Source organism: Salvelinus namaycush, chromosome 1 (assembly GCF_016432855.1).
Source record: "Salvelinus namaycush isolate Seneca chromosome 1, SaNama_1.0, whole genome shotgun sequence".
Lineage (NCBI taxonomy): Eukaryota > Metazoa > Chordata > Actinopteri > Salmoniformes > Salmonidae > Salvelinus > Salvelinus namaycush.
The window spans coordinates 26,556,401-26,581,234 of NC_052307.1; the positions used below are offsets into that span (position 1 = coordinate 26,556,401).

General features: G+C 43.6%; 1 protein-coding gene across 1 annotated transcript; it reads right to left on the reverse strand.

The window, feature by feature from the left end:
* Positions 1 to 343: 343 nt before the first annotated feature.
* On the reverse strand, positions 344 to 19,954 carry LOC120021327 (transcriptional activator MN1-like). Its single transcript, XM_038965075.1, has 2 exons — positions 16,287 to 19,954; positions 344 to 1,999 (listed from the first exon to the last, which is right to left on the reverse strand). Exons 1-2 carry the CDS (start codon positions 19,876 to 19,878, stop codon positions 1,788 to 1,790), a joined length of 3,804 nt encoding a protein of 1,267 aa, XP_038821003.1. The 5' UTR covers positions 19,879 to 19,954; the 3' UTR covers positions 344 to 1,787.
* Positions 19,955 to 24,834: the final 4,880 nt, after the last annotated feature.

The following is a 24,834-nucleotide window of genomic DNA, read 5'->3' on the forward strand; positions in this document are numbered from 1 at the left end:
CAACCTTCCGCTAAAAATATACTATTTAATATCTTTCTGCCAGTTTACTTTGTTGTTGTTTTCTGCTGCTATATTAGTCCTCCCGAAACAAACTTGTCACAATGAATATCCCTGTGTAATACAGTGTATGAGATATCTTTTGAGTAGAGCGATATTTCCATTATTAAATGATTTTAAGTCATAAATTGTGGCTTTATTATTATGACTGATAAATATAAGGGAAGGGAAAGGTGATACCTAGTCAGCTGCACAACTGAACGCATTCAAACGAAATGTGTCTTCCGCATTGAACCCAACCCCTCCGCACAACGTTAATAAAAACAAGCAATCATCAAATTCACCATTAACGTCATATTTATTGTTATTTAGTTACTCAATAAAACATATACAGATATATACAATATGCAGGAAAACAGACGACTGCACTTTACATATTATTAAAAAAAGAAAACAGAAAAGAAACTCAGTTCGCACGTTGCCGTCACAGTCCTCCATCTATTGTTTCAGAAATTCAAATCCAACAGAAGCTTTATTTAAAGATTACAAGATTGCCTAACACACAGCAAATGTTCTCTTATTTTACATGTGCAATACCAATATTTTTTTTTAAATTTCCCTTATTAAATTGTTCTTTGACATCCCCTACTATTTCCATTGGCTGTATTGTATACCTGTGTTGGAGCCCAAGCTCAATAGAAGAGGAAGGAAGTGAACGAGAGGAATATGTATAAAGAAATCCCTTTTGCTGATACTTTTTCCAACCCCAAAAACAAACAATGTATCTCTCCATCTCCCTCCCTCCCCCTGCTTCAGGGTTCAGGTCAGATCTATTGAACCAGGATCTTGATTTCATTTGAGGAGGGTAGCCTGCTGAGGCTGTGAGGTACGGTGTCTCAAAGGGCCAAAATCTCATCAGGTTCCTGTGTCTCTGGCTGACAATGGGCTTCCCAGGCCTGAGGTTTGGTTGGAGGGGAGAGGTCCTGGTGACAGGGCTGCTCTCCTCCCTCTATACCCCTGAGAGCCATGGGAGGGGGGAAGGGCTGGTTCACACATCCTCCATACTCTGGCTGACAAAGTCCCTCAACGGGTCAGTATGGGTCAGGGTGGCTCTGCCAGACCGAGGCCTGGGCTCAGTGATCTACGCTAGTCTGGGGGCAGGCATAGTGGGTAGTACCATCTCCAGGCCGCAGAGAGAACCATGGCTAGAGGGTAAAGGTACAGGGGACAGCTCTAGTGGTGAGGATGATCACAAAGGTCCCAAATATTATGAGGCTATTTTCATATCTAGAGAATATAACCAAACAGAGATTCAACACTGATATTCCAATACAGCCAAGGTGATTTTGTCTTATTGTTTCTTCAGTTTTAGTTTTTTCTTTTCCTCCATTGACATTTCTCCTTTTTTCTTAAAAATAAAATAAAATAAAAATAGATTGATTTGTGGTTTTCCAGATGTGGTCACCACTGACTAGAGCCCAAGCTGTATAGTCCAGCGATGCATGAGTGAGTGTGTATGTGTGTGTGTCCAAGAGTGTGTTTGTGTGTGAGTGTGTATGCGAGCATGAGTGTGTATGTGTTGATGTGTGTGTACGAGTGTGTATGGGTGTGTATATGTCTTTCTCTCCCTGAACAGGCGAGAGCCGATGCAGTAGCCTCATCATCAACACCTTTATGTCGTCATCATCATTGCTGTCTTCATAGTTGTCATCTGCCACTGACTCTGACTCTCCCTCTCCCTCTCTCTTCATCCGATGTTCCCTCCATCTCTTGGCCTGGCCTGGTTGTGTTCAGGTCAGGGCCGCCACAAAGGTCCCAAAGCGGTTGGAGATGTCGGAGTGCAGGGAGCGCCAGGAGGAGACGGTCCCCCCTCGGCCCTTACTGTCCCCGAGCTCATCTGTGCAGTGGACAGACAGGCACTGCAGGTGGCTCCCCCCATTGCCCCCTCCGGGCCCCTGGGCCCCCACCCCTACTCCAGCCTTACTCTGAGACAGCTCCGACTCTGCACAGGAGAAACAAACACAGAGAGAGGAGAGGGTTAGTGAGTGGGCCAGCACTGAGGAACACAGATTTAGCATCAACAACCAAAATAAACATACTTGGTTAATATGTAGATCACATTAGAATTAATCATAAAAGCCCCTTTATAAATTAAATAATAATTGTCACATCCCACTCAAAATCTGTCCAGTAAAATTACCTTAACAACTCCCCCCCTTTCCCACTCCCCATACTGCTGGCTGGAAAAGGACACTGCTCTAAACCCATGCCCCACCTTCTCCTTGCCTGTGGTAACCACACAAACACACACACAAATTTAGTCCTGGTCCCCTGTGCAAATGGGGAGCGCTCCTCAGTTACCTCTGGTCGTGAGGTCAGAGGGCTGACCTCTAACCCTACTTGACCCAATTTACTGGTATAATGACCCTGCTGCGGTATCGACCCCACGTCACCATCGTGTCAAAGCCCACATTAAATGGCCGCACCAAGCTTACGGAAAATCCATACATAGGTTTATCCAAGGTCGTATAAAAATCACCCGTGCGATTCTAGAGGAACATGGGGAACGCTGACTGTAGAGATGTATAACCCATTCTCCACGTCAAATCGCTTGTGCCGTATAAGAACTAATGAGTGAGAGCAAAATTGACGAGGACAGAATGTGCTAGGCTAAACTATACTTAAAAGCATGGCGTCACGTGTCATCTGCCATGATATAGACCCACAGCATACTGAGAGAGAGAGAGGCGAGGGGAGAGACGGAGAAGAAGAAAAAGGAAGAGAGTGTAGGTAGTCAGACTTTTACTCTCACTGGTTTCAGAAAGCCCTATTGGTGACTGCAACATTGCATCATTTGTTTAGGGTCTGCCTCCAAGCACGCTCTGAGCATTAAATAAAGAGTGTGTGAACATGGTGGGATACCTGCTGTAAAAATCTATCAGGATATTCCCATCTGTCCTTAGCACTCAAAACACTGTTCTGCTGTGTTCCTCAGACACCCCTGTTATGTTACTACTGCAACGACAAAGACGTTTGTCTGAGGCCTTTGAGTGGGAGCGTAGCTGTAGAGACAGACAGGCTCTAAACAGCTCAGACATGCTGAGGTTCAGGCGCCAGAGACGGGAGAGACTATGATACACACTCTGCTCTGGGCACAGTGCCTGAACATCACACCACCACTACTCCACAGATCAGCCCACCTCACTGTTCAACAAAGACAGAACGGAAGGAGAGAGAGAAGAGAAAAAATATGACCTCTCTGTGTCACACTCTCTTTTTAGCTCTTCTCTCTCTTCCTAATTACTTTTTTGTTTCTCTCGCTCTCTGTATATATTTCTCCCTCACTTTGCTTCCCCGGAGCAGCTATGACGTAATGTTAACAACACACAGCCTGAGAAGCAAGGCCCGGGCAGGACAGAGTGGCAAAGAGGACAGGGAAGGAGGCAGGGTGGACAGGCTAGGGCCGGGAAGGCAGGGAGGCAGTGAGGCAGCCTTGCCCCCCAGCCTGTCTGGGCCGTGACCACTGGAATGGAAAAGCGGAGGGATTTGGTAAAAGGTCAGGCAGCCAAGCTCCCGCATCTCTCTCCCTCCTCCTCCCCACAAATCAACCAGGGACTCCGGAGACTGAGTGGAGCGACTGTGGGGGAGAGAGGAAGGCAGTGGGGAGAGGGAGGTATGGGGATTAGTGGTGATTGTGGCAAGGGCCAGCGTTTGCCAGAGGGCCCTGCCATACACCACTGAACGGACGACAACCACACTGGGTGAGCCTGGACCACAACTCCTCCTCCCTGTGCTTCCTCCTACCACCGACCCCCCCCCCCCCCCCCCCCCCCCCCAGCCCCCGCCGACAGCCCATGGTAGCTGGGTACAGCAGGGTCCGCGCCGGCCCGGATAGGCATCCAAGCATTCCCCTGGCTCTTTGCTGATACACAGCAATCTGACAACACAACCACAAAACACACCGCCAACCACCGCCACTGCCATATCCACACCACCTCTCAGCTGCCGCTCCACACACACACACACACACACACACACACACACACACACACACACACACACACACACACACACACACACACACACACACACACACACACACACACACACACACACACACACACACACACACACACACACACACACACACACACTGTCATCCACTCCCACTGTCCCAGAGCCATGCTCAGATGTGAGCTCACGTGACAATGTTACTGACATTTATCAAAATAAAAACATCCGCATTACCAGTGATTACCATCTATTTCACATAAAGAATAATTTACCATGTAGTGATTGTCCACCAGTTTACTACTTTAAAAATATATGTTTTTATAATCAAAACACTGTGCCTCTCAAATGGTGTTATTAAAAGCAGAAAAATAGTGCTCTTTATAATGTTTATTGATAAAATATAAAGCTCTCTAGTTCAGGAGTAAGCCAGGTAATTGACCAGCCCGTAGTATTACAATACAAATGGTATTAGAGTGTCTGTGGATATTTCTAGGTAATACCCTGGGAGCCGAGAGAGATGGGATTTTGGTGGAAAATCGACACGCTACACTTAAATATTAAGCATTATCCATGGCAGCGTACTTTTTCAAAAGTGGAAACAGCGGTGTGAAATTTTACATCACACAGATCTAAATCCCAAATCACTGTGACATTTTACAAGCTGTGGAATCTTGTTTTCAATAAAAAAAACTTACAGGTATCTTGTTAAGGCTGTTCAACGACTCACATTATATTGCCAAGCAGCATACTGTTCATATCCACAGTAATATCTCAATGATAGGCTATTCATCTCAGAGAATGAGTGTTTAGCTTCAACACACGGGGGAATACCTAATAAAGAAGGAAACAATAATACCACAACCAACTAAGCTGAACCGCAACTACAGTTACATCCCTAACCATATTACAACATCAGACAAGATTACCATGGCAATTTAAATGCTCAGTTTTATATGATACACCTCTATTTCTCGCCTGTTTCTAAAAGTGATGTAATTCTGTGTGATTTACAGTGGGACTCCTCCACGTAGGCTTGTAGAGCCATCTCACAGACACACAGACACAGCTAGTGATGATTTACACAACAATGCTTTCCACTAGTGTCATGAAGAGAACATGCACAGCACAGCACACTGCTCAGTTTCTGTTTCTCTGTCTGGCTGACACCAATGTTTCGCAGCACTGACGACCTGACACTAGCACACATGTCATACCAGCAGTTCTCCACGTCTGTAAACAACACTGGGAAGTTTCCTTATTGAACGAAAATAAATCTAATATTCTCTGAATCGAAATATAATTGTCAAGGTCAAGAAATGATTAAACTTTATTGTATATTGATGAAGATAATGGTCATTATTATGTTTTAAATGAATTTGTAAATGAAGTATTATGATAGCTAAATATGTATTATGTGCCAGTCTTTGTGTAGGGTGCATTGAAGTAAATACAAGAATACACTGTGTGTGTGTGTGTGTGTGTGTGTGTGTGTGTGTGTGTGTGTGTGTGTGTGTGTGTGTGTGTGTGTGTGTGTGTGTGTGTGTGTGTGTGTGTGTGTGTGTGTGTGCCTTGGCGTTCACTGGCCTCGCATTCGGAGTCGAAGAGTTCCGGCCGTCCCATGCGGTAGCCCTCTGCCCTTTCTATCCCAAACTATACTTCCATGACGACACTTCACGTTTAACCCCTTGCTCCCCAGGGCTCGACCCCATCCTCACTGAACATAAACCAGCCCAATCAGCCTCTGCACTCTCTGACAAAAACACCCAGAGGCCTCTGCTCCTATGACAGTGAGTGAATTCAAGTCAGATTCCTTTAGCATAACAACTAACACTAAAGCCATGAGAGAACATTCTATGTCCGGGAGCACAATGCACACATCACAATGCATAGATACAACGTCTGGTTTTCGACGATGTGAGGAGTGATGGTAAAAAAAGAAATGCCTAATTTCCACTACAACAAGGCTTAGTTTGGTCGTTTAGGTCTTTTAACACTTTTCTTGAAGGTTTACAGTACCTAAGAGCAGGACCTGTGCTCCAGAACCTCAGGTACCAGCTACTGCGCTAAGCAGATCGCCCAGCTGAGCAATGACAATGAGACTGTTATGTGACCGCTTAAAGTCAGAATGACAAAAAACACCAAATAATTAGTCCTATGTTCTCTGCTTCCAACTAGGTGTGTGAGTGTCTACAGGAATCCCTGTTTGAGAAATAAGGGGACAACCCCAGGTACCTGATGGTGGCCTGGGGGTTGGTGATTGGGGTGGGGGAGTATGGCATGGGAGGCCTTCTACAACCCCCCCCCCCCACACACACACACACACACACACCACCACCACCACATGGTGACCTTTCCCTCAGAGTAGGGAGGATATGGAGAGGAGGGGGTACATTTCACATGCGAGGGCACAGGGGTTATTTTGGATTGAATTTCCTCTCTGTTCCCTGGCAACAAGAAGGACAAAAACTTGCCCAGGCAGGCAGGCCTTGGCTCGGTCTCTCCTCCTCAGCCCTTCTCTAGTACACACACAACTCCCCCTCAGGCCGCAAGACGCGCTTAGGAAACTAGACACAAATGGGAACACGGGATGTGATTTAGTACCTCCTGCATAAATCAAAACCATGTCCAGGACCTGTCATCCATGTCATCCAAGTAGGTGACATATTGATCTACGTCTCGCTCTCTATTTTGTTTCAGCCTGTTACTACACACTCTGTTTATGTATATTTGGCCCATTTGGAAACCCCAACCACTCATGACAACAGTGGGAATTTAGGGATTATGAGCATCTGTTAGGGAGGGGCGGGGAGAGGGGGGGGGGGGGTTATCGAGGCTGACCTGCTCAGCCCCACACCACTTAACATGCAATCTATATTTCAAGGTAGTCCTCAGTTGAAGAAGTTAGGTTGCCAATTTACAGAAAGTTACATTTTCTTTTCACATATGTTTCTTTTCATGTGATAGAAATTGTTTACAACTTGAAATTAAATGACTGATTATAATTGACTGAAATAATAATTGTCCTTTGAAAAAAGAAATACATTTACCCTTGATTGAAGAAAATAATGATATTTACTTAGAAATTAACATAATATGATCTTCAAAATCATAAGCACCAGTTGCACAAAAAAAGATGTCAAATGTACTATTTTTTCAATTTTCAACTAAGCAACAAACCTTAAAAGAGTGCAATCAAAATGTCTATAATTATCGAGGTAAAAGCAGTGGTGTAAACTAACTAAGTAAAAATACTAAGTAAAGTACTACTTAAGCAGTTTTTTGGGGGTATCTATACTATATTTATACTATATTTTTGATAACTCTTACTTTTATTCCACTACATTCCTAAAGAAAATAGTATGTACATTTTCCCTGACACCCAAAAGTACTGGTTACATTTCGAATACTCAGGCAGGACAGCAAAATGGTCCAATTCATAAAGCACGTTGTCATCCCTACTGTCTCTTATCTGGTGGACTCACTAAACACAAATACTGCGTTCGCAAATTTTGCCGTTTGGTTTGCTTAAAATAAGAAATTTGATGTATAGCATTTACTCACAGAACGGGACCGCCGAGTGTTGAAGCGCGAGGCGCGTAAAAATCGTCAGTCCTCAGTTGCAACACTCACTATCGAGTTCCAAATTTCCTCTGGAAATGACGTCAGCACAAGTACAGTTCGTCGGGAGCTTCATGAAATGGGGTTCCATGGCCGAGTAGCCGCACACAAGCCTGAGATCAGCATGCACAATGCCAAGCGTCGGCTGGAGTGGTGTAAAGCTCACCGCCATTGGACTCTGGAGCAGGGGGAAACGTGTTCTCTGGAGTGATGAATCATGCTTCACCATCTGGCAGTGCGACGGACGAATCTAGGTTTGGCGGATGCCAGTAGAATGCATAGTACCAACTGTAAAGATTGGTGGAGGAGGAATAATGGTCTGGGGCTGTTTTTCATGCTTCAGGCTAGGCCCCTTAGTTCCAATGAAGGAAAATTTTAACGCTATAGCATACAATGACATTCTAGACGATTCTGTGCTTCCAACTTTGTGGCAACAGTTTGGGGAAGGCCCTTTCCTGTTTCAGCATGACAATGCCCCCGTGTAAAAAGCGAGATCCATACAGAAATGGTTTGTCGAGATTGGTGTGGAAGAACTTGACTGGCCTGCACAGAGCCCTGACCTCAACCCCATCGAACACCTTTGGGATGAATTGGAATGCCGACTCCGAGCCAGGCCTAATTGCCCAACATCAGTGCCCGACTTTACTAATGCTCTTGTGGTTGAATGGAAGCAAGTCCCCACTAAAATGTTCCAACATCTAGTGGAAAGCCTTCCCAGAAGAGTTGAGGCTGTTATAGCAGCAAAGGGTGGACCAACTCCATAGTAATGCCCATGGTTTTGGAATGAGATGTTTGATGAGCAGGTGTCCACATAATTTTGGTCATGTAGTGTATCTTTACTTTTACTCAAGTATGACAATTGAGTACCCTTTCCACCCCCACCCCCACCCCTAGTTAAAAAGTATAGTTCTGTGTGGTATAATGACAGTATTAAGCCATAGTGCCCTCAAACTCAGCTCTGGACCTCAAAGCCAGACTCCAAACAGACTCCAAACTATTGTTTCTAACATCTGAATGTCTAAACTGACCTGAAAAATATAAAGAGTCCAGAGAATGGAACTGGGTAGAAAAGGAAATATTTATTTTCTCTCTTTCTCGCTTGAAAATGATGCAAATGACAGCCATTGACATCCTGCTTGCCTCGAGAGTGAAACCTCAGATGTTCCCAGAAAAAACGGAAACTTCTTTCCATCTTGCTCGCTTTTGCTATCACTCCATCAGTCTCTCCTCCTCTCTCCCAGGAGAAATAGCTCTGGTGTCATAACTCATTTGTCAATTTGTCAATACAAATTAAAGACGCCTGACGACTACCTGTATGCCAAATAGCACAACTGCTGCTGGAGGCATGACAACACCTCCACACACACACACACACACACTGACACACACACACTGACACACACACACACACACACACACACACACACACACACACACACACACTAACACACACACACACTGACACAGACACTAACACACACACACTGACACACACACACACACACTGACACACACACACTAACATACACACACTGACACAGACACTAACACGCACACACTGACACACACTGACACAGACACACACACTAACACACATAAACTGACACACACATATCCCTCCATTCCACGCGCTATCCAAGGGGAATATTCACCACACGCACGCTGAGACAAGTTTGAGTTCATTTCAGTGCTCTTCCCCAGGGAAAACAAAATACCGGATGAGCTGCTATTTTGAAGAGCAAAAGGCCTGACACCTTTGTTTCTACTTTTCTCTCTACACCAGTAAGAAAGATGTTTTTAACACAGCTCCTTTGACTGTCACTGGTTGTAAATGTCTTGCAAAGCAAAGGCCTCAGCATACAGTGGACACACACATACACACAATGATCTAGAAACAAAATATTCAAACTAGATTTTACACACTCCAAAGTACAGGCAGAAACGATGAAAAGTATTGTTCTGAGCTGCAGTATCTGTAAGACAGAAGACCACACAGCTAAACTATGCTGCTCCTGCGCTTGCCTGACACTCAGATGGACCAGTATTATAAGAGCTAGCAGCTTCTGGAAAAATTGCAATGGTTTTGTTTTCATCGCATGCCATCAGTAGTGATTACTACAAATCTATTGGGTTATACTGTGGATTACTACAACCTAGTAGGGGTTGTCCTTCAATCAGACCAAACGGACTGCAAGCCGGCCAAACTGACGTGGAGCTAAAATAAGTTGTGGTGAACCCTGACATAACTAGTCAGATACTTTAACCATACCGGGATGAATTCTCAGAGCTGGAGCTGAGAGTAGTGTGAGAACCAGCACAAGAGTTTATTCCAGCATACAAGACACCTGAGAAAATAGTTTATTCCAGCATACAAGACACCTGAGAAAATAGTTTATTCCAGCATACAAGACACCTGAGAAAATAGTTTATTCCAGCATACAAGACACCTGAGAAAATAGTTTATTCCAACATACAAGACAACTGAGCAAAGGTCTGAAACCACAAGCCTGTGACCAAGTCTGCATAAATCAAACATGATGTTTACAGCTGAAAAACCCACTCTGTTAACTTTCCATATTTTCATCTCTCTCACATACACACACACACACTTACATGGTAAAAGCAATCCTAATGCCCTCTGATTCTTGCTGATAGTGTAGGAATTGTGTGATATTCTTTCACCCCCTAGGGATTGATCCACAAAGGAAGACAGAATTGACTTTGCAAAGAGACAAGAGGAAGAATAAACACATATTCCAAAAAAAGGTAGAAAGATCCAACTTTACATTTCTCAAAGTCTTCACTTTCACGATATTTACATATAAACTATAATATGATCCTCACATAAGAAAGTCTAACACCTCATTTTTCTTCATTATCTGTCAATAACCATGTCAACTGACAGGAGGTCCACAGGATGAATTGGCACTTTTGGCAACAATATTACCAGGACTCATTTCTGTGATTATGATAACTATTATTATTACTGCAGTATGAGAAAGTGCAGGCAGTGCTACACTGTCTGGCCGTGTGTTGTTGAGGAAGTCAATACGGAACACCTTGTAATGATGAATCTGGAACACGGACCTCCCCAAGCTGTTTTCTCTTCATTCAACCAAATGTCAATCACATCTTTAAGAAATCCCATCTTTAAGAAAGGAAATACAGGAAATAAAAATGAGTCATGTGATTTGTGAGTTGTCCACGGAGTGAAATGTCAATAGACCAACAGAGATGGGAAAGTGGGGTAGTCTTTTAGGAATATTCCACTTTCTTCCCAGGTCGCTTTAGGTGGCATGTCAATACGCCTGTTCTTTTTCATGCTTAGACACCCCTAATCAGGGTGTCTAAGCATGACAAGTCCCCTCTCTACCCACTGCTCTCCTACCTGCCAACAGCAAGCTGTAGCATCCTCAACCACCACTAGAAAAGTGACTGTGTTTCATGGGAGACCATGTTCATTCAGAGGACAGATCCTCACACTGTATGTACAAAGTGATAACACACCATAAATAACAAAACCAACACAACTTTCACTGTGTGGTCAAAACGGAAGCAAAAACTCTAAAAAATAAAAATAAAACCAACTGAATCATTTCCTAGGGCGACAAGTTGCCTGTTATCAAGAGTGTGCATGTCTTTCAAAACAAACCGTCAGGTCCTGGCTATGATATAAGGAGCAGAGAGGGAGAGAGGGTGAGGGAAAAAGACAGATGAAAAAGAAGAGGGGGAAATGTATTCACTCATCACTTTGGTGAAAACGCAGCCAAGTTCCTTCACTTCACGGACAACGGGCATCTTTAGTTAAAGCAGGGTCTAAAGGCCCCATGCCTACAGCAGACATTACTGTGTCTTAGTGACTAGCTTTGGCTGCTTGGTATCACACAGATCGGATACGCTATGGATAGTCCAATTGGAGCCGTTACTGCAGAACATATCACTTTCTAAATAACCACAGTGGGACCTCATACAGGAAAAGCTGAGACACACTGTGTGAACAGACATCAACACATAAAATACAACAATCACATTTTTGTTCATTTTGTTCTTTAACAGTATCGTAATTAAGCAATAATGCACGAGGAGGTGTGGTATATGGCCAATATACCACGTCTAAGGGCTGTTCTTCCGCACGACGCAACGCAGAGTGCCTGGATACAGCCCTTAGCCATGGTATATTGGCCATATTCCACAAACCCCCGAGACGCCTTGTTGCTATTATAAACTGGTTACCAACGTAATTAGAGCAGAAGAAACACCAGGGCTAAGGGCTGTGTCCAGGCACTCTGCGTTGCGTCGTGCAGAAGAACAGCCCTTAGACGTGGTATATTGGCCATATACCACACCTCCTCGGGCCTTAATGCTTAATTATCCCATAGAAGCTACTATAGAATGACCTGTACAATGCATTAATTGCATTATCAAATTCCATATTCCTATGAGGCACTTGTGGCACCAAGCTCTGGCTTGAAAACATCACCTATACATCCACTGGCACCATTACCATTATACCTGATAATACAGTCTGTTCTGTGATCTCCAACTCCTGCACTGGCTGAGACCTCACCTATAGTCACAGAGCCCCAAACACCACAGGTCCTTTCCTCCCAGTGGCACTACCACCCGTATCCCTGCTAGACACAAGGAGGCTTATTGCCAAATGTCACTGCAACCATCCCCCTCCCCAAATAAACACAGGCCCATAACCCACCTGTCTCAATTGGGCAATTGGGCACTCAACTTCCTGTAAAAACACCGAGTGAGGCCTATAAAGCGCCCAATTAACACAATCACTCAGGACTCCCACTATTAAAGGCCCAGTGCAGTAAAAAGGGTTTTCCTTTGTTTTATATGATATTATACAACAGCTGATGAAACTAACACTGTAAAAATGTGATCAATCTTTTTTCCTGATAATTGAAAATACAATCCACAAATGACCTTTTAATCAGCAGGTTTCCATGGGCGGGAGTTTCGGCTTTCCATGGTGACATCACCATGCAGTAAATTGGTTAATAGACCAATAACAATCGGAGTTCCAAACCTCTCTGCCAATAACAGCTAGTTTTCAGTTTCCTCATTCCCAGACAGTGCTAGTAAAATTATTGCTTGAGAAATCGTTTTTAGCTAAAAAGCTATATTTGCCCATTTAAATGGAAATCTATTACAGTAAGGTACTTAATTATTACCCAGAAATAATTTGATATTGATCTAAAAATGGCTGCATTGGGCCTTTAAAGCTGCTCCCAGGATGTCAGGACCTATGCAGACCCCCACCCCGTCCCCAGCTTCAGGACACTGTGATGGGGGATAGGACAGGGGCATGAGGACAGATACCAGGAGAGAGGGTTGCCACAACATTAAACTAAATTGATGTGATACACCCCTGGTGCACAACACCTAAAAGGGTGTCATATGATCAACTTCGAGGGTGACATGGAAAAATTATCAAAATGCGTGGAAAATGTTTTACTTCAATACAAATTATCCATATGATCAGACCGTGCTGCTTAGCAAAATGCTGTGTATTCAATCAAAATGTGTGATCTTAAAACGTTTTAATTGATTAGCCACATCATACGGGAATAAAAAGGGAGCATGATCAAATTGTGATTTAAAAAAAAAATACAAATTGTTTTATTTCTAAATTGTAGACCAGCTATCATTAGCGTTAAAACAGTATTATTATTATTATTACTATTACATGCTAACTATAATTTATCTTGTGAATAGTAGGAATACTGATAACCTTGATAACTAACAAGACAATTTAAAAAGAAAACTACATAACTATGTTAAACTTTCACTGTAACTTAGCAATAGGGCAGAATCCAGGCACAGGTAATGACCATGTTAGGGTTCACCTGTTAACCAGCTGGTAGACTTGCAACAAGACATCAGAAACAAACCTAAATAGTCTCCATGACTTGCAAAAACAGACAAATGCCTACATTCATCAATATTTTTATTTCACTTCTACACAACTCAAATTCAAAGTTCCATGAAATCTTTAAAAAAATGACTTTTAGAATTCAGGGATTTAGCATTTTGCAAGAGAATATGTCAAATCATTTCATAACTGTTCCTTGATTGTGCCTAGGTGTAATATTTAGGTTAATACATATTTGCCACTAAAACCATAAGGCGCTATTTATGTTTATCTGAAACTTCTACTTTGATTTGACTGCAGAGATATTTGCGCGTCTCTGAAACACATCCAATTCAATCTGAAAATCAAGCAACACACCTTAACCCTTCTTCATCTTTGCCGTCTGCAGCACTCAAATGAGAAACTGTCAAGAGCCATGATTTGTGCTAACTAGCTATCGATTTCGCCCAAGCGACATGCGTTTCGTGCTTGCAGGGAGGGGAATTGGAGAGGGAAAAATTTGCGGAGATAGTGAGGAGAGACGCGAGAGAATAAATACTTTAACAAAATCGAGGTGGCCGCTGTTGCTGTGCATTTTCTGTAGAATAGCCTACGTGCGCCTATCTTAGACATATGGTCTTGAAAAAAATGGACAGAGGGAGAATGTGGCCGGTCTGGTTGACCTCTGTCTCCTAAACAATGCGCCTTGATCACAGATTCCGTGCATGGAGCCCCCTCCCCTCTCTGCTCCCACAGTTAGCCAGAACAAAGGGATATTGAATAAATATGCGCTGGGGGATACCTATTCACGTGAGAAAAGGCGTTTTGGTGGCTTGTTTCTGGCCGTGGCGATTTAATTATGCGTGTTTCACTGCTGCCCCGCCGCCTTTTGCAGCACTGACTGACTACAATTTCTATTTATCTATAGCTTTTGTAATGTCCCATACAAAAAGTGGCCTAACAAAATACATCAAGACACAAGAGGACATTACATTTGCACAGAAACATATCCCACCGTACGATTAAAAGAGGACATGCACCAGAAATATTGAATTAATAACCTGAATATAAATATGAAGTAGGCTTACGTTTGTTCTTTGTTTAATGGATTGGTGGAGCAGTCAACAAAAAGTCACTTCAGCACTGAATTAAATTGAATGTGCTTGTTGTAGCTATAGTCTAGTCTCAATATAAACAATATAGGAAACAATAATGGGAAATAATAATAACCATAAGCATAATTCACACATTTTCTTTAATTTCCTGTTTATGAACTAAAACAAACCAGAAGCCTTAGGTATGACCGGTAATGTAAAGACAGTAGAAAATGATTTGTGTTGTTTAATGTCAAACGATGATTGACAGCCGCTTTCAAACCGCTGACGTAAAATGTAAAGCGCCAGCCAGCGTCTCTAATCACGCTATACCAATTTCAACAAGCACTTAAAATTATACAACAGTGTCGTGGTATAGGATACTAAATAGATTTGTTTTTCAATTATTTACAGAAAGAACCATTTGTATACCGTGACCAACCCATTTTTTCCTAAACCAATGCAGGCAGAAAAACTGTCTGGCAATAAAATAGAACCCAAACTTCTAAACAAATTACAAAAACTGAATTATACTTGCATTCTTATTATTATTCTTACTCTTATTATTATTACTGTTGTTATTATTGTCATTGTCTAATACTATTACCATTTTCAATGTAAATCTTTCCATTCGAGGACACATCATATTTAGGAAACACAAAGTTGATAAATAAAAGCTTAAGATACTCGTTTATAGTAATTTCACTTGACAACGCTTCCCTTCTCAATATGGACTAATCTAAAATCAATCCAGTCTCCAATCACGTATTTTATCCCGTAGTAATAACAAAAACAAACAGATATGTGTGAATGGGAAACCCCGCGGTTAATACGCATCTCCTCAGAAACCTATTCGTCTTCTCAGTGTAGTTGTTCACTCTGAAAACCCAGATAAAGAACCACAGGAAATGTTTACTTTTCTCGGGCTGTTATTTTGAAGTCCCTCTACAAGAGAAGAATCCATTACAAGCACCAAATAATACGTTAAGGATGACTTAGAACAACAAATCTAAGTACAAGTCAATGTTTTTAAATGTTCCTGGTTAGTGCTAGGTATTTAATTTCTAATCGTTAAATAGCCTGTGGTCCAATAGCCTATCCCTTGTGTAAAAACGATTAAAAGTCTGAAATTAAATATTTATGTTTCTACATGTAAAGCTCGATTCGAGTAAATACCTGATTTATATTTTTCAATAGAATATGTGAAACATAGAACATTGAGATTTTTGCCTCTCAAAATCCACAAGACTCGAAGTTACCGAACAACCCTCCACGCTGTCTACAGTGCTTAGGCTATACTCAAAGACGGCAGTGCAAGAAGAGAGCCTGCGTGTCTCCAATTCAACTCATGCAAGTTAAAATACTAATCTTATCATATATAATCTTGTAGCCTCCTATATAATGATATTGTCCACACCACAATATTATATTGACTTGAGATAATCATATCCTCAGAAACAGATTTCCAAATAACTGCCGACATAGGCTACAAGCACAAAGGAAGTCCTTGGTGACTTATTTTAGTCTAGAGTTTAAATCATCTTTTACTCATCTGAGAGGCAAAACAACAATATGTGCTGATAAGTTGATTGACTGCCATAAAAGTGTGTGTGTGTGTGTGGACAGTAATAAGACACTAATAGTCAGATAGTAAAACAATGTGGCAAATATGATCATAGAGCATATTGAATTACCTTCTTTGCTGTTATTCTGGCTCTTAGTTTTTTCCCAGGGTGCCATGGCCTTGTCATCATCTGGCCCATCCATCATGGCCTTGTCGCTGGGCACATACCAGGTGGCGTGCTGCTCTGCCATCAGAGTGTCAAGGTCAATAGTCCCCATTGAGCCCTTCCCAGCATCCGGGCTGCAGCTCGCCAGCTCATTGTCTTCATTCTGTGAGGGACAGTCGCCACTCTTTTTACCATTCTTCATGGCCAGGGGCTGGTCCTCTGAGATGCTGAACTGCTGCCGCTGCAGCTGAATCTGGGCCTGCAGTATCTCCAGAGGATGGATCTCGTCCTGGCCAGAGGTGCTGGATGGGGTGCGTACCTGCTCCATCCCAGGTGTGCCTGGGTGACCGACTCCGTTGCCCACCGTGCCCCCACCAGCACTCAGTCCATAGCTGTCGGGTGTCGAGGTAGTGTGATTGGTGATGCCCTGCATGCCTAGGGGCTTCTGCCCATTCATCAGGCCATGTTCCCCCCTCTGCAGCTTGGGTGAGACGGTGATGTGCGGACTGCGGTTGGGCTTGGTGACAGGAGCACCTCCTGCATCTGAGCTAGAGGACACCTCATCCTCATTGACGTAGTGGGTGCTGACATCGTCAGGAAGGTCCACGTGCGGTGAGCTACTGTTAGATTTGGTGACACTCTGAATGCCACTGTCCAGAGAAGACATCAGGTCTGCCTGGTCCCCCAGCATCTGGTCATCTCCCTTTCCCCAGGAGGGGGACGGGAGGGGTTTCTCATGGGGCGTACCCCCACCCCTCTCCCCAACGCCAGCTGAAGGGGGTTGCTGGCCTGGACTTACAACAGGGTTTCCACTCTCAGAGGAAAAAAAGATCCCAGGGCTCACATGCCCGCTATCCCTTTTTCTCCTCCCTCTCCCTCTCCCATTCCCTGTTGCTGCTTTCCCCTCACTGCATGGGGTAGCGTCCATGTTGTAATTTGGGGAGAGGGCACTGGCTTCCCCCTGCAGCGTCTGGTTTTGACCTGCAGGCTTTATGTTGCTGTTCCCAGTGCCAGGAATCTGGCTGTTCTGGGAAGTGCCGCTCTGAAAATACTCAGGACCAGCACTGCCAGTCCCGTTAGCTGTGCTGCTATTAATGTCCTGCTCCGTCTGACTCAGTTTTCGCTTGCCCTCATTTTGGTTCTTCTTGTTGAATGTTACGTTTAGGTTGGGGGCCCCTAGACTAGCTATCATGTTCTGGCAGGCTGTGGAAAGGGCCGCCAGGCAGCTCTGCCCGAAAACATTGTCTTTAGTGCTGGTTTTGCTAAAGTTCCCCAGGGAGAGTGCCCCAAGCTTACTGACAGAGGACCGCTGGCCTGGGGGGAACTCAGATGGAGTAGGGTAGCTCCCTGGTGAGGTGTTCACCCCCTGGGGATTGCTATGTGGTGGCCCTTGACGGTTTGTCCCTCCGTAAGGAAATGTTGGTTGAGCTCCCATGGAAGGCCCGGCGGGGAAGTCTGCTGGCCGCCTATCTGATGGTGCGTTGGGGTGTCCTACTCCAGCTCCGGGGGACTGCATTTGGGAGAGGTTGCCCATGTTGTTGCCAAACTGGGGGTGCATGCGAGGGGAGTGGAGGGCCTGTACATGCCCATCTCCAGGTATCCTCATTGGCTCCTGCATGCCCATCCCATTCATGCCCGGCCTGAACATCATACCAGCTCCGTTCTGCTGCAGCCCCATGTCGTGGGCCCCAGCCTCCCCGCCCGTTCCCCCCATACGCCGTGACATGATCTCTCCTGGTGGGTGGGACCCGGGGAACCAGTTCTCCTGAGTTATATGAGGGTTCTGACCCTCAAAGTTCGGCATCCTGCCTCCATTCTCCCTGTCAAAGTTGGGCTGAGGCATGCTCCCCACTGGGCCTCCATGAACCATGGGGCCCGGAGGCACGTCGCCGTGGTGACCTAGCTGCTGCAGGCTGGGCTGCCTCATCCTCTGCTGCTGGTTCCGAGAGGCCATCTGCTTGATCATCATGGCCGCGTTCTGCCGCTGTTGCAAAGACTGCTGCTCAGGCCCGGCATGCTGGAGTGGACCCGGGGGGAAACCGTCTGTTACAGGTGGGGTGAACTCACCAGGAAGGCCAGGGTAGGCCGAGGGAGAGAGATGGTTCTCCATGCCCTGCGCATTGTGCATGCCACTACCCCACGTGCCACAATTCTCTCCTCCCTGTGCGTTAGGGAACTCAAATCTGGGCCTTTTTGCCATGTTCATATAAGGACTGTCAAAGTGTTGCAGCCTCTGATTCGGAGGCTGTTGGGCGGGAGGAGGGGGAGCCGGCTGTTGCATATTAAACATGGGGTCCCCATAGGGGTGCTGGCCCCTATTTTCCAGTCTGTGAATAGGATACTCAAACTGGTTGTGTTGGCCAGGCATCATGACGCCACCATCCAGCATGTTGGTGTTGGTGGAGCCCGACTCAGACTGGGGAGGCCGGGGGAGGCCTGGGGGGCATGAGTTCTGTCGTGCTATCAAACCAGCCTGCTGCTGCTGCTGCATGAGAGTGTGTCTGGCACTGACCCCCGGGTCCATCCCCACTGGCATCTTACGGCCATTCCCAAAGCGCTCAAAAAACACTCCATGCTGTGGGGGAGGCTGAGGCTGCTGGGGCTGTGGGGGTGGCTGCTGGTGCCCTTTGGAGATGCCCTGTATACCCGGTGTCCGAGCCATGGCAGGGTTTCCAGGGAAACTGCCACCGGCCACCGGCCTTCCTGGCCCAAAGTGGGGCAGCTGAGACTCTGATTCTGATGGAGAAAATACAGGTACGTCAAAATGTCCAGTTGGGGGCTCGCTTGGGAAATTATACTCTAATCCCTCCACAGCACCCTGATTGGGCATCCGTCGAGGCTCCAGACCATGGGTCTCCGAAGAGGAAGAGGAGGAGGAGGGCAGACCATGGAAGGATGCTGCCCGGTTAGGTGACTGGTCCAAGGGTAGACAGGGGGCAGGGACAGCGTGGTTGCCGCTTGGGGGGCCGTGGTGCTGGAACTCAGGCATGTTACTGGATCTTTGCTGCTGTTGCTGCTGCTGCTGGGAGAAGCTGTCCCCTGCCTGGCCCTCAGCAAGGGGGTCAAACCCCTCTCCAAAGCCCTGCTGGGGCCCCATGCCGTTGTTGTTGTAGCCCATCAGCCTGCCACCATGCAGGCAGGATGAGGCTGGGTCTGGGCCTCCAAAGTTCCCACTGAAATGAGGATGGTGTTGATGAGGGTGAGACTGGTGGCCATGGGGATGGCCTTGATGAGGTTGCTGGTTGTTAAAAAATCCATGCATGGGTCCTTGCTGCTGCTGTTGCTGCTGGAGTCCACTGCCTGCATGCATGTCTGAGTGGCCCCTGGGATGAAAGCCACCATACTGCTCACCGTTCATGTTCATATTGAGCCCAAGCATCGGAGGCTCGTTCAGAGGGCCCATGCCCGGCTCCACGGCACCAGGCGGGCCTCCTGCATGAAAGCCAGGGCTTTTGTAATGGGAGCTCATGTTCAGTCTTGGCTGGTTTATGTTTCTCTCTGACTGGCCAGGGTTTCTGCTATTAATCTGAGAACCAAACTGCTCCAGCCCAAACATACTTCCCTGCTATCAATCCCGCATGACAGCCAGCTCAGCTGGCATAGGCAGTCTATCTTAGCCTCAGTTTTCCTTCGTCTCCACACAAAAAAAAAGAGGACAAAAACGAAAAGAGATGAGAAATGCCTCAATAGGCCAGATGGGCTATTTTGATATCTTAAAAAGTTCTGATTTAAAAATTAGACAGTGGATCTTAAATCTATTCACTCACCCAATGAGTACTCATTGTGTTTTCCAAAATCCAATTTGCACCTAAAGTGTTGCGAGGAAAATAAAAGGGAGAGAACACTACACGTTTGTCCAACGAAGCACGCACATAGGCTACAACAGTCTGTCCTTGCTCGTTCCCGTGTATTTCTACAGGCGTTTGGTTTCCATTAGTTTACAAATAATACAAAATATATTTCACTTGCAATGTGACTTCGATATAATATCATATTCCAAAGTTTCTGAGCACATTTCTTCTTTGTAAACTTGATGATCAAACCCGTTATCTAATTTATGACAGAGATCACAAGGCTTATAAACATTTAAATAAACACATAACAATTTTCTTCGTCAACTTGATTACTCCAGCTGTTGTCAAATGTCCTAGGACGCACAGTTTGGAGTGTCCTTTCAAGATCCCTTTCTTGAGAAATCCACCGGCAACCGGCAACCTGCACAAGTACAATTCTAATTGGTCGTTGTTGTAAAATCAAAATAAACAATTTCCCACAGTTCTGGGTGAAATGTCTTATAACTGCACTATTAACAATTCTACAATTTCAAGTCTGCGACAAAGTCCGGAGGGAAAATCCAGCCCAGTCATGAGGCTATCAGGAAAGTCGCTTTTGCGCCACCGTGTCCCCGAGCTTCCGGCACGCACTACCCGCGGCTTGACAACATGGTCCAACTGGTCCTGGTCATGTGCCCTCCAAGCACGCATAAGGCGCGGAACCTCTATTGGCTCTTTCCCTCACTCTCTCACACTATATAACGCACTCCTTCTGCTCCTGGCTCTGGTTTGGTCTATTCCAGCTGGGAGCGATTCACAGATAGATCACACTCTTGTCCGGCGCTTGGCGCTGTGTGAGATCAACGCGTTCAGGGAACCAGCAACAAGTTTTGCATTCCGCAACCAATTCCATCCATAAGGTCCTAGCCAATCGGAGGCTGCGGAGTGCCAGTGCAGAGGGAGGGTCCATCTTTTAAGGTGGTCCAAGATGTGGATGAACGAGAGAGTAACGTTAGTGTATTGAAAGAGCACCGTTCTCCCCAACTAAAGTGTATTCGAGTCTATGCCAGGTGTGTTACTTGCTTCATTGTATTTTAAATGGTCTATGGCCATTTTTGCTTTTTATTTGAGATCAATCTATTTATTTGTTATATAGCACATACAAATCTGAATGAATAAACGCCTTTATGTTAGTATATTATGTTATTTGAATAAACGCCTTTATGTTAGTATATTATGTTATTTGAATAAACGCCTTTATGTTAGTATATTATGTTATTTGAATAAACGCCTTTATGTTAGTATATTATGTTATTTGAATAAACGCCTTTATGTTAGTATATTATGTTATTTGAATTAACGCCTTTATGTTAGTATATTATGTTATTTGAATAAATGCCTTTATGTTAGTATATTATGTTATCTGAATTAACACCTTTATGTTAGTATATTATGTTATTGATAGAAATGGAGATGTAGGAAATTAAGCTACGCTCAATCAAAGAGAGAAGATCTCACAATAGCTTTGGTTAAACAAATGCCAGGGCGCAATCACTGGCCCGGAGTTTGTCATGTTAACGCACTTTAAACAGCAAATTAACATTTCCATTCAGATGAACTGTACATGACCATAATTCGGTTTACCTTATAAATTAACAAAGCACATTTATGTTATGTTTATTGGCATGAAGGGGAAGGCAAGAGAAAAGACCAAGTCAACCTTTCTTATACTTAGGCTACTGTAATATTCAAGCTATGTTATTAAAACAACTCTGAAAATAATGAAATGTAGGTTATGTGCATCACGCTATTTTCAGAAGCGTAATATAGGCCTATCTAGGCTAATCCTAAAACATTGCCATCTGAGGTGTTTTAAACGGACTGGCGTATCGTAGCACAAGAGGTGCTGTTCTTTGATTTAAAGCCTGCTGCTAAGAGATAATATGTAGCAGATCAAAATTCAAGCGCCAGTGATAATAGTGACATATTGAGATAAAATAAGGTTTCACATACGATCCAACCACAGGGCCGTAGAACTGTTCAAATGATTATGGACTTTATGGACGATTGCATGTTTACCTATTTTAGGTGATATAGTCAATAGTTAACACCTTTAGTTAACACATATATATATATATATTTTTTTATATATATATATATTTATATATATATATATATATGCTAGGTGATATATATATATATATAGAGAGAGAGAGAGAGAGAGAGAGAGAGAGAGAGAGAGAGAGAGAGAGAGAGAGAGAGAGAGAGAGAGAGAGAGAGAGAATTGATTGGTTACCCCACAAAAAGAATCCCCCTTAAAAGATCAATAGCATCGGATCTACTGGAAGGATACCATAATCGATAACAATCTTTAACACTTTAAAATATTTCACATAGAAGTCTTTTTACATTTGGGCTTTACATCTGCAGAATTGAAATGGCATCAACTACCCCTATATTTTATAAAAAGCAAAGTAACCCACTGTGAAATGTGCATAGTTCAAATGGGTAAAGCACGGGAAATAGATAATGGACCACAGTGAACATAATGTGACCCATAAGAAATTAAGGAGTTATGAATTAACTTGGCTATAGTTTTATGTTATTTTACGTGTTGCTAAATATATTGCGGCAATTCAAATGGAATGTCTTTATCAACTTTTGTAGCCTATATATAAGTATATTAATAATGTGCTCGAAAGAAGTCTTCAAGATTATTTACCTTTGCTTTTTTATAAAATTTACTTGACATCCAGCTAATTGCCCCAATTAATGGCTTATCTAAATATCAATTTAGACACGCGCGTCTGCAATTACACAGACTGCACTTTGTCGATCATAAACGGCTTCGTCCGACAAAATTAAGATGATTAATGGAAATAGTTAATGATGAAAATAAAAACAACTCCAGATTGTGCTTTGTTTCCTGTGGAGAGCGTGGGCTCTGATCTGGCGCTTTTTGACGCGTGGCATCTGAACAGTCACACTGTGGAACTGAAATACGTCAGCCCATATTACAAAAGTGATTTTGTAATAAATGTATGGTCTGACTCTCTCTCTCTCGCTCTCTCTCTCTCAGAAACACACACACACACATACACGTGGAAATTTTGTGTTTTTCTTTTGCAATTTAAGAATTATGCTAGGTGATAAAATGTTGTACCATTTGCCAACCAATAGGCTTTCGCTCATTAATTGGGCAACGCATATCATAGCCTTTTCATGGTTTTAATATAGAGAGTGGAAAACATACCACATATGTATGCCTAATAGATCCATCCTTGTGACTTTCTCGAGGGTACTGTGATTCTTGAGATTTTTGTCTCCGTAGGACTACTAGTTCCTCAAGGGGTGAATAATAGCAAGTATTTAACTTTTATCAAAAAGGCACAGTGCCACCTAGCGCTAGACATCAGAACATGGTATGGAGACAGCGTCAAGAGCGTATGAGGTGAAGGCAGGAAATAATAGCCCTAGCCAAGAAATTAGGTATAGCCTAAGATAATGTTGCTAGTGCTTGGCCTATATCAAATAATCTTTTAAATAATTTTGATATCAGGCTTCTCGTGGTATCTACACAAAATTATTTTTACATCAGTATTATGATATTAAGGGGTAAATTATAGGCTATAAACTTGTATAGAGCTCATAAAGACTAACACACTTCATCTTATCAAACTTGGCTCTGTTTTCAGCGTGTGTGTGTGAGAGAGAGAGAGAGAGAAGAGAAGAGAAGAGGAGAGAGAGCAAGAGAGAGAGAGAGAGAGAGAAGAGAGAGAGAAGAGAGGAGAGAGAGAGAAGAGAGGAGAGAGAGAGAGAAGCAAGCCAGGGAGTCAGTGCTATCAGATTTCCTGCTCATTTTGAACATGCCACTCCCCCCAAACAAAGAGAGCTTTTGTCAGGGGGTGAACCCACAGATACATTTCATGCAAAGACTTGTAATTTACCTTGCTAAATGATTTAGACATTATATCATTAACTCATTTTGAAGTGTTTTCCCAAAAGCAGACTTTTTTTTCTAGGGACAGCTCCCACTTCATTTTATTCACAAGAGGATTTGCATCATCATGAGAAAGTCTTAATCCTCTCCCACAAACCTAACCCCAACCCAAAACTTAAGTCAAAGCAAATGTTTGCTAGTGTCTGAAATGAAAATTATTTACAAAAGGTATATTAACACACTGAAAGCTAGGATGTTCACTCACTCCCTGCACCGTCATCACCATTTTCTCTCCCCTCTGAACCCCCTAGGTCAGAGATCATCAACTAGATTCAGGCACAGGCCAATTTTTCTTGAGCGGATGGTCAGGGGGCCGGAACATAATTACAAATAATTTGTAGACTACAGAAGAAGCCCAAACAGATATAATATTTCAAACCTTGCTTACATTTGTACACAATCACATCTCTTTATTATGCATGGACATTCTTTGGCTTTCTCAAATAAAAATCACATGGAGCTGATTTGCTCATGTTTTTACAATCTTTTATGTCCAACAATAAAACAAAATAATATATATCTATATATATACACAGTACCAGTCAAAAGTTTGGACACACCTTCTCATTCAAGGGTTTTTCTTATTTTTTTGCTATTTTCTACATTGTAGAATAATAGTGAAGACATCAAAACTATGAAATAACACATATGGAATCATGTAGTAACCAAAAAAGTGTTAAACAAATCTAAATATATAAAAAAATGTCAGATTCTTCAAAGTACCCACCCTTTGCCTTGA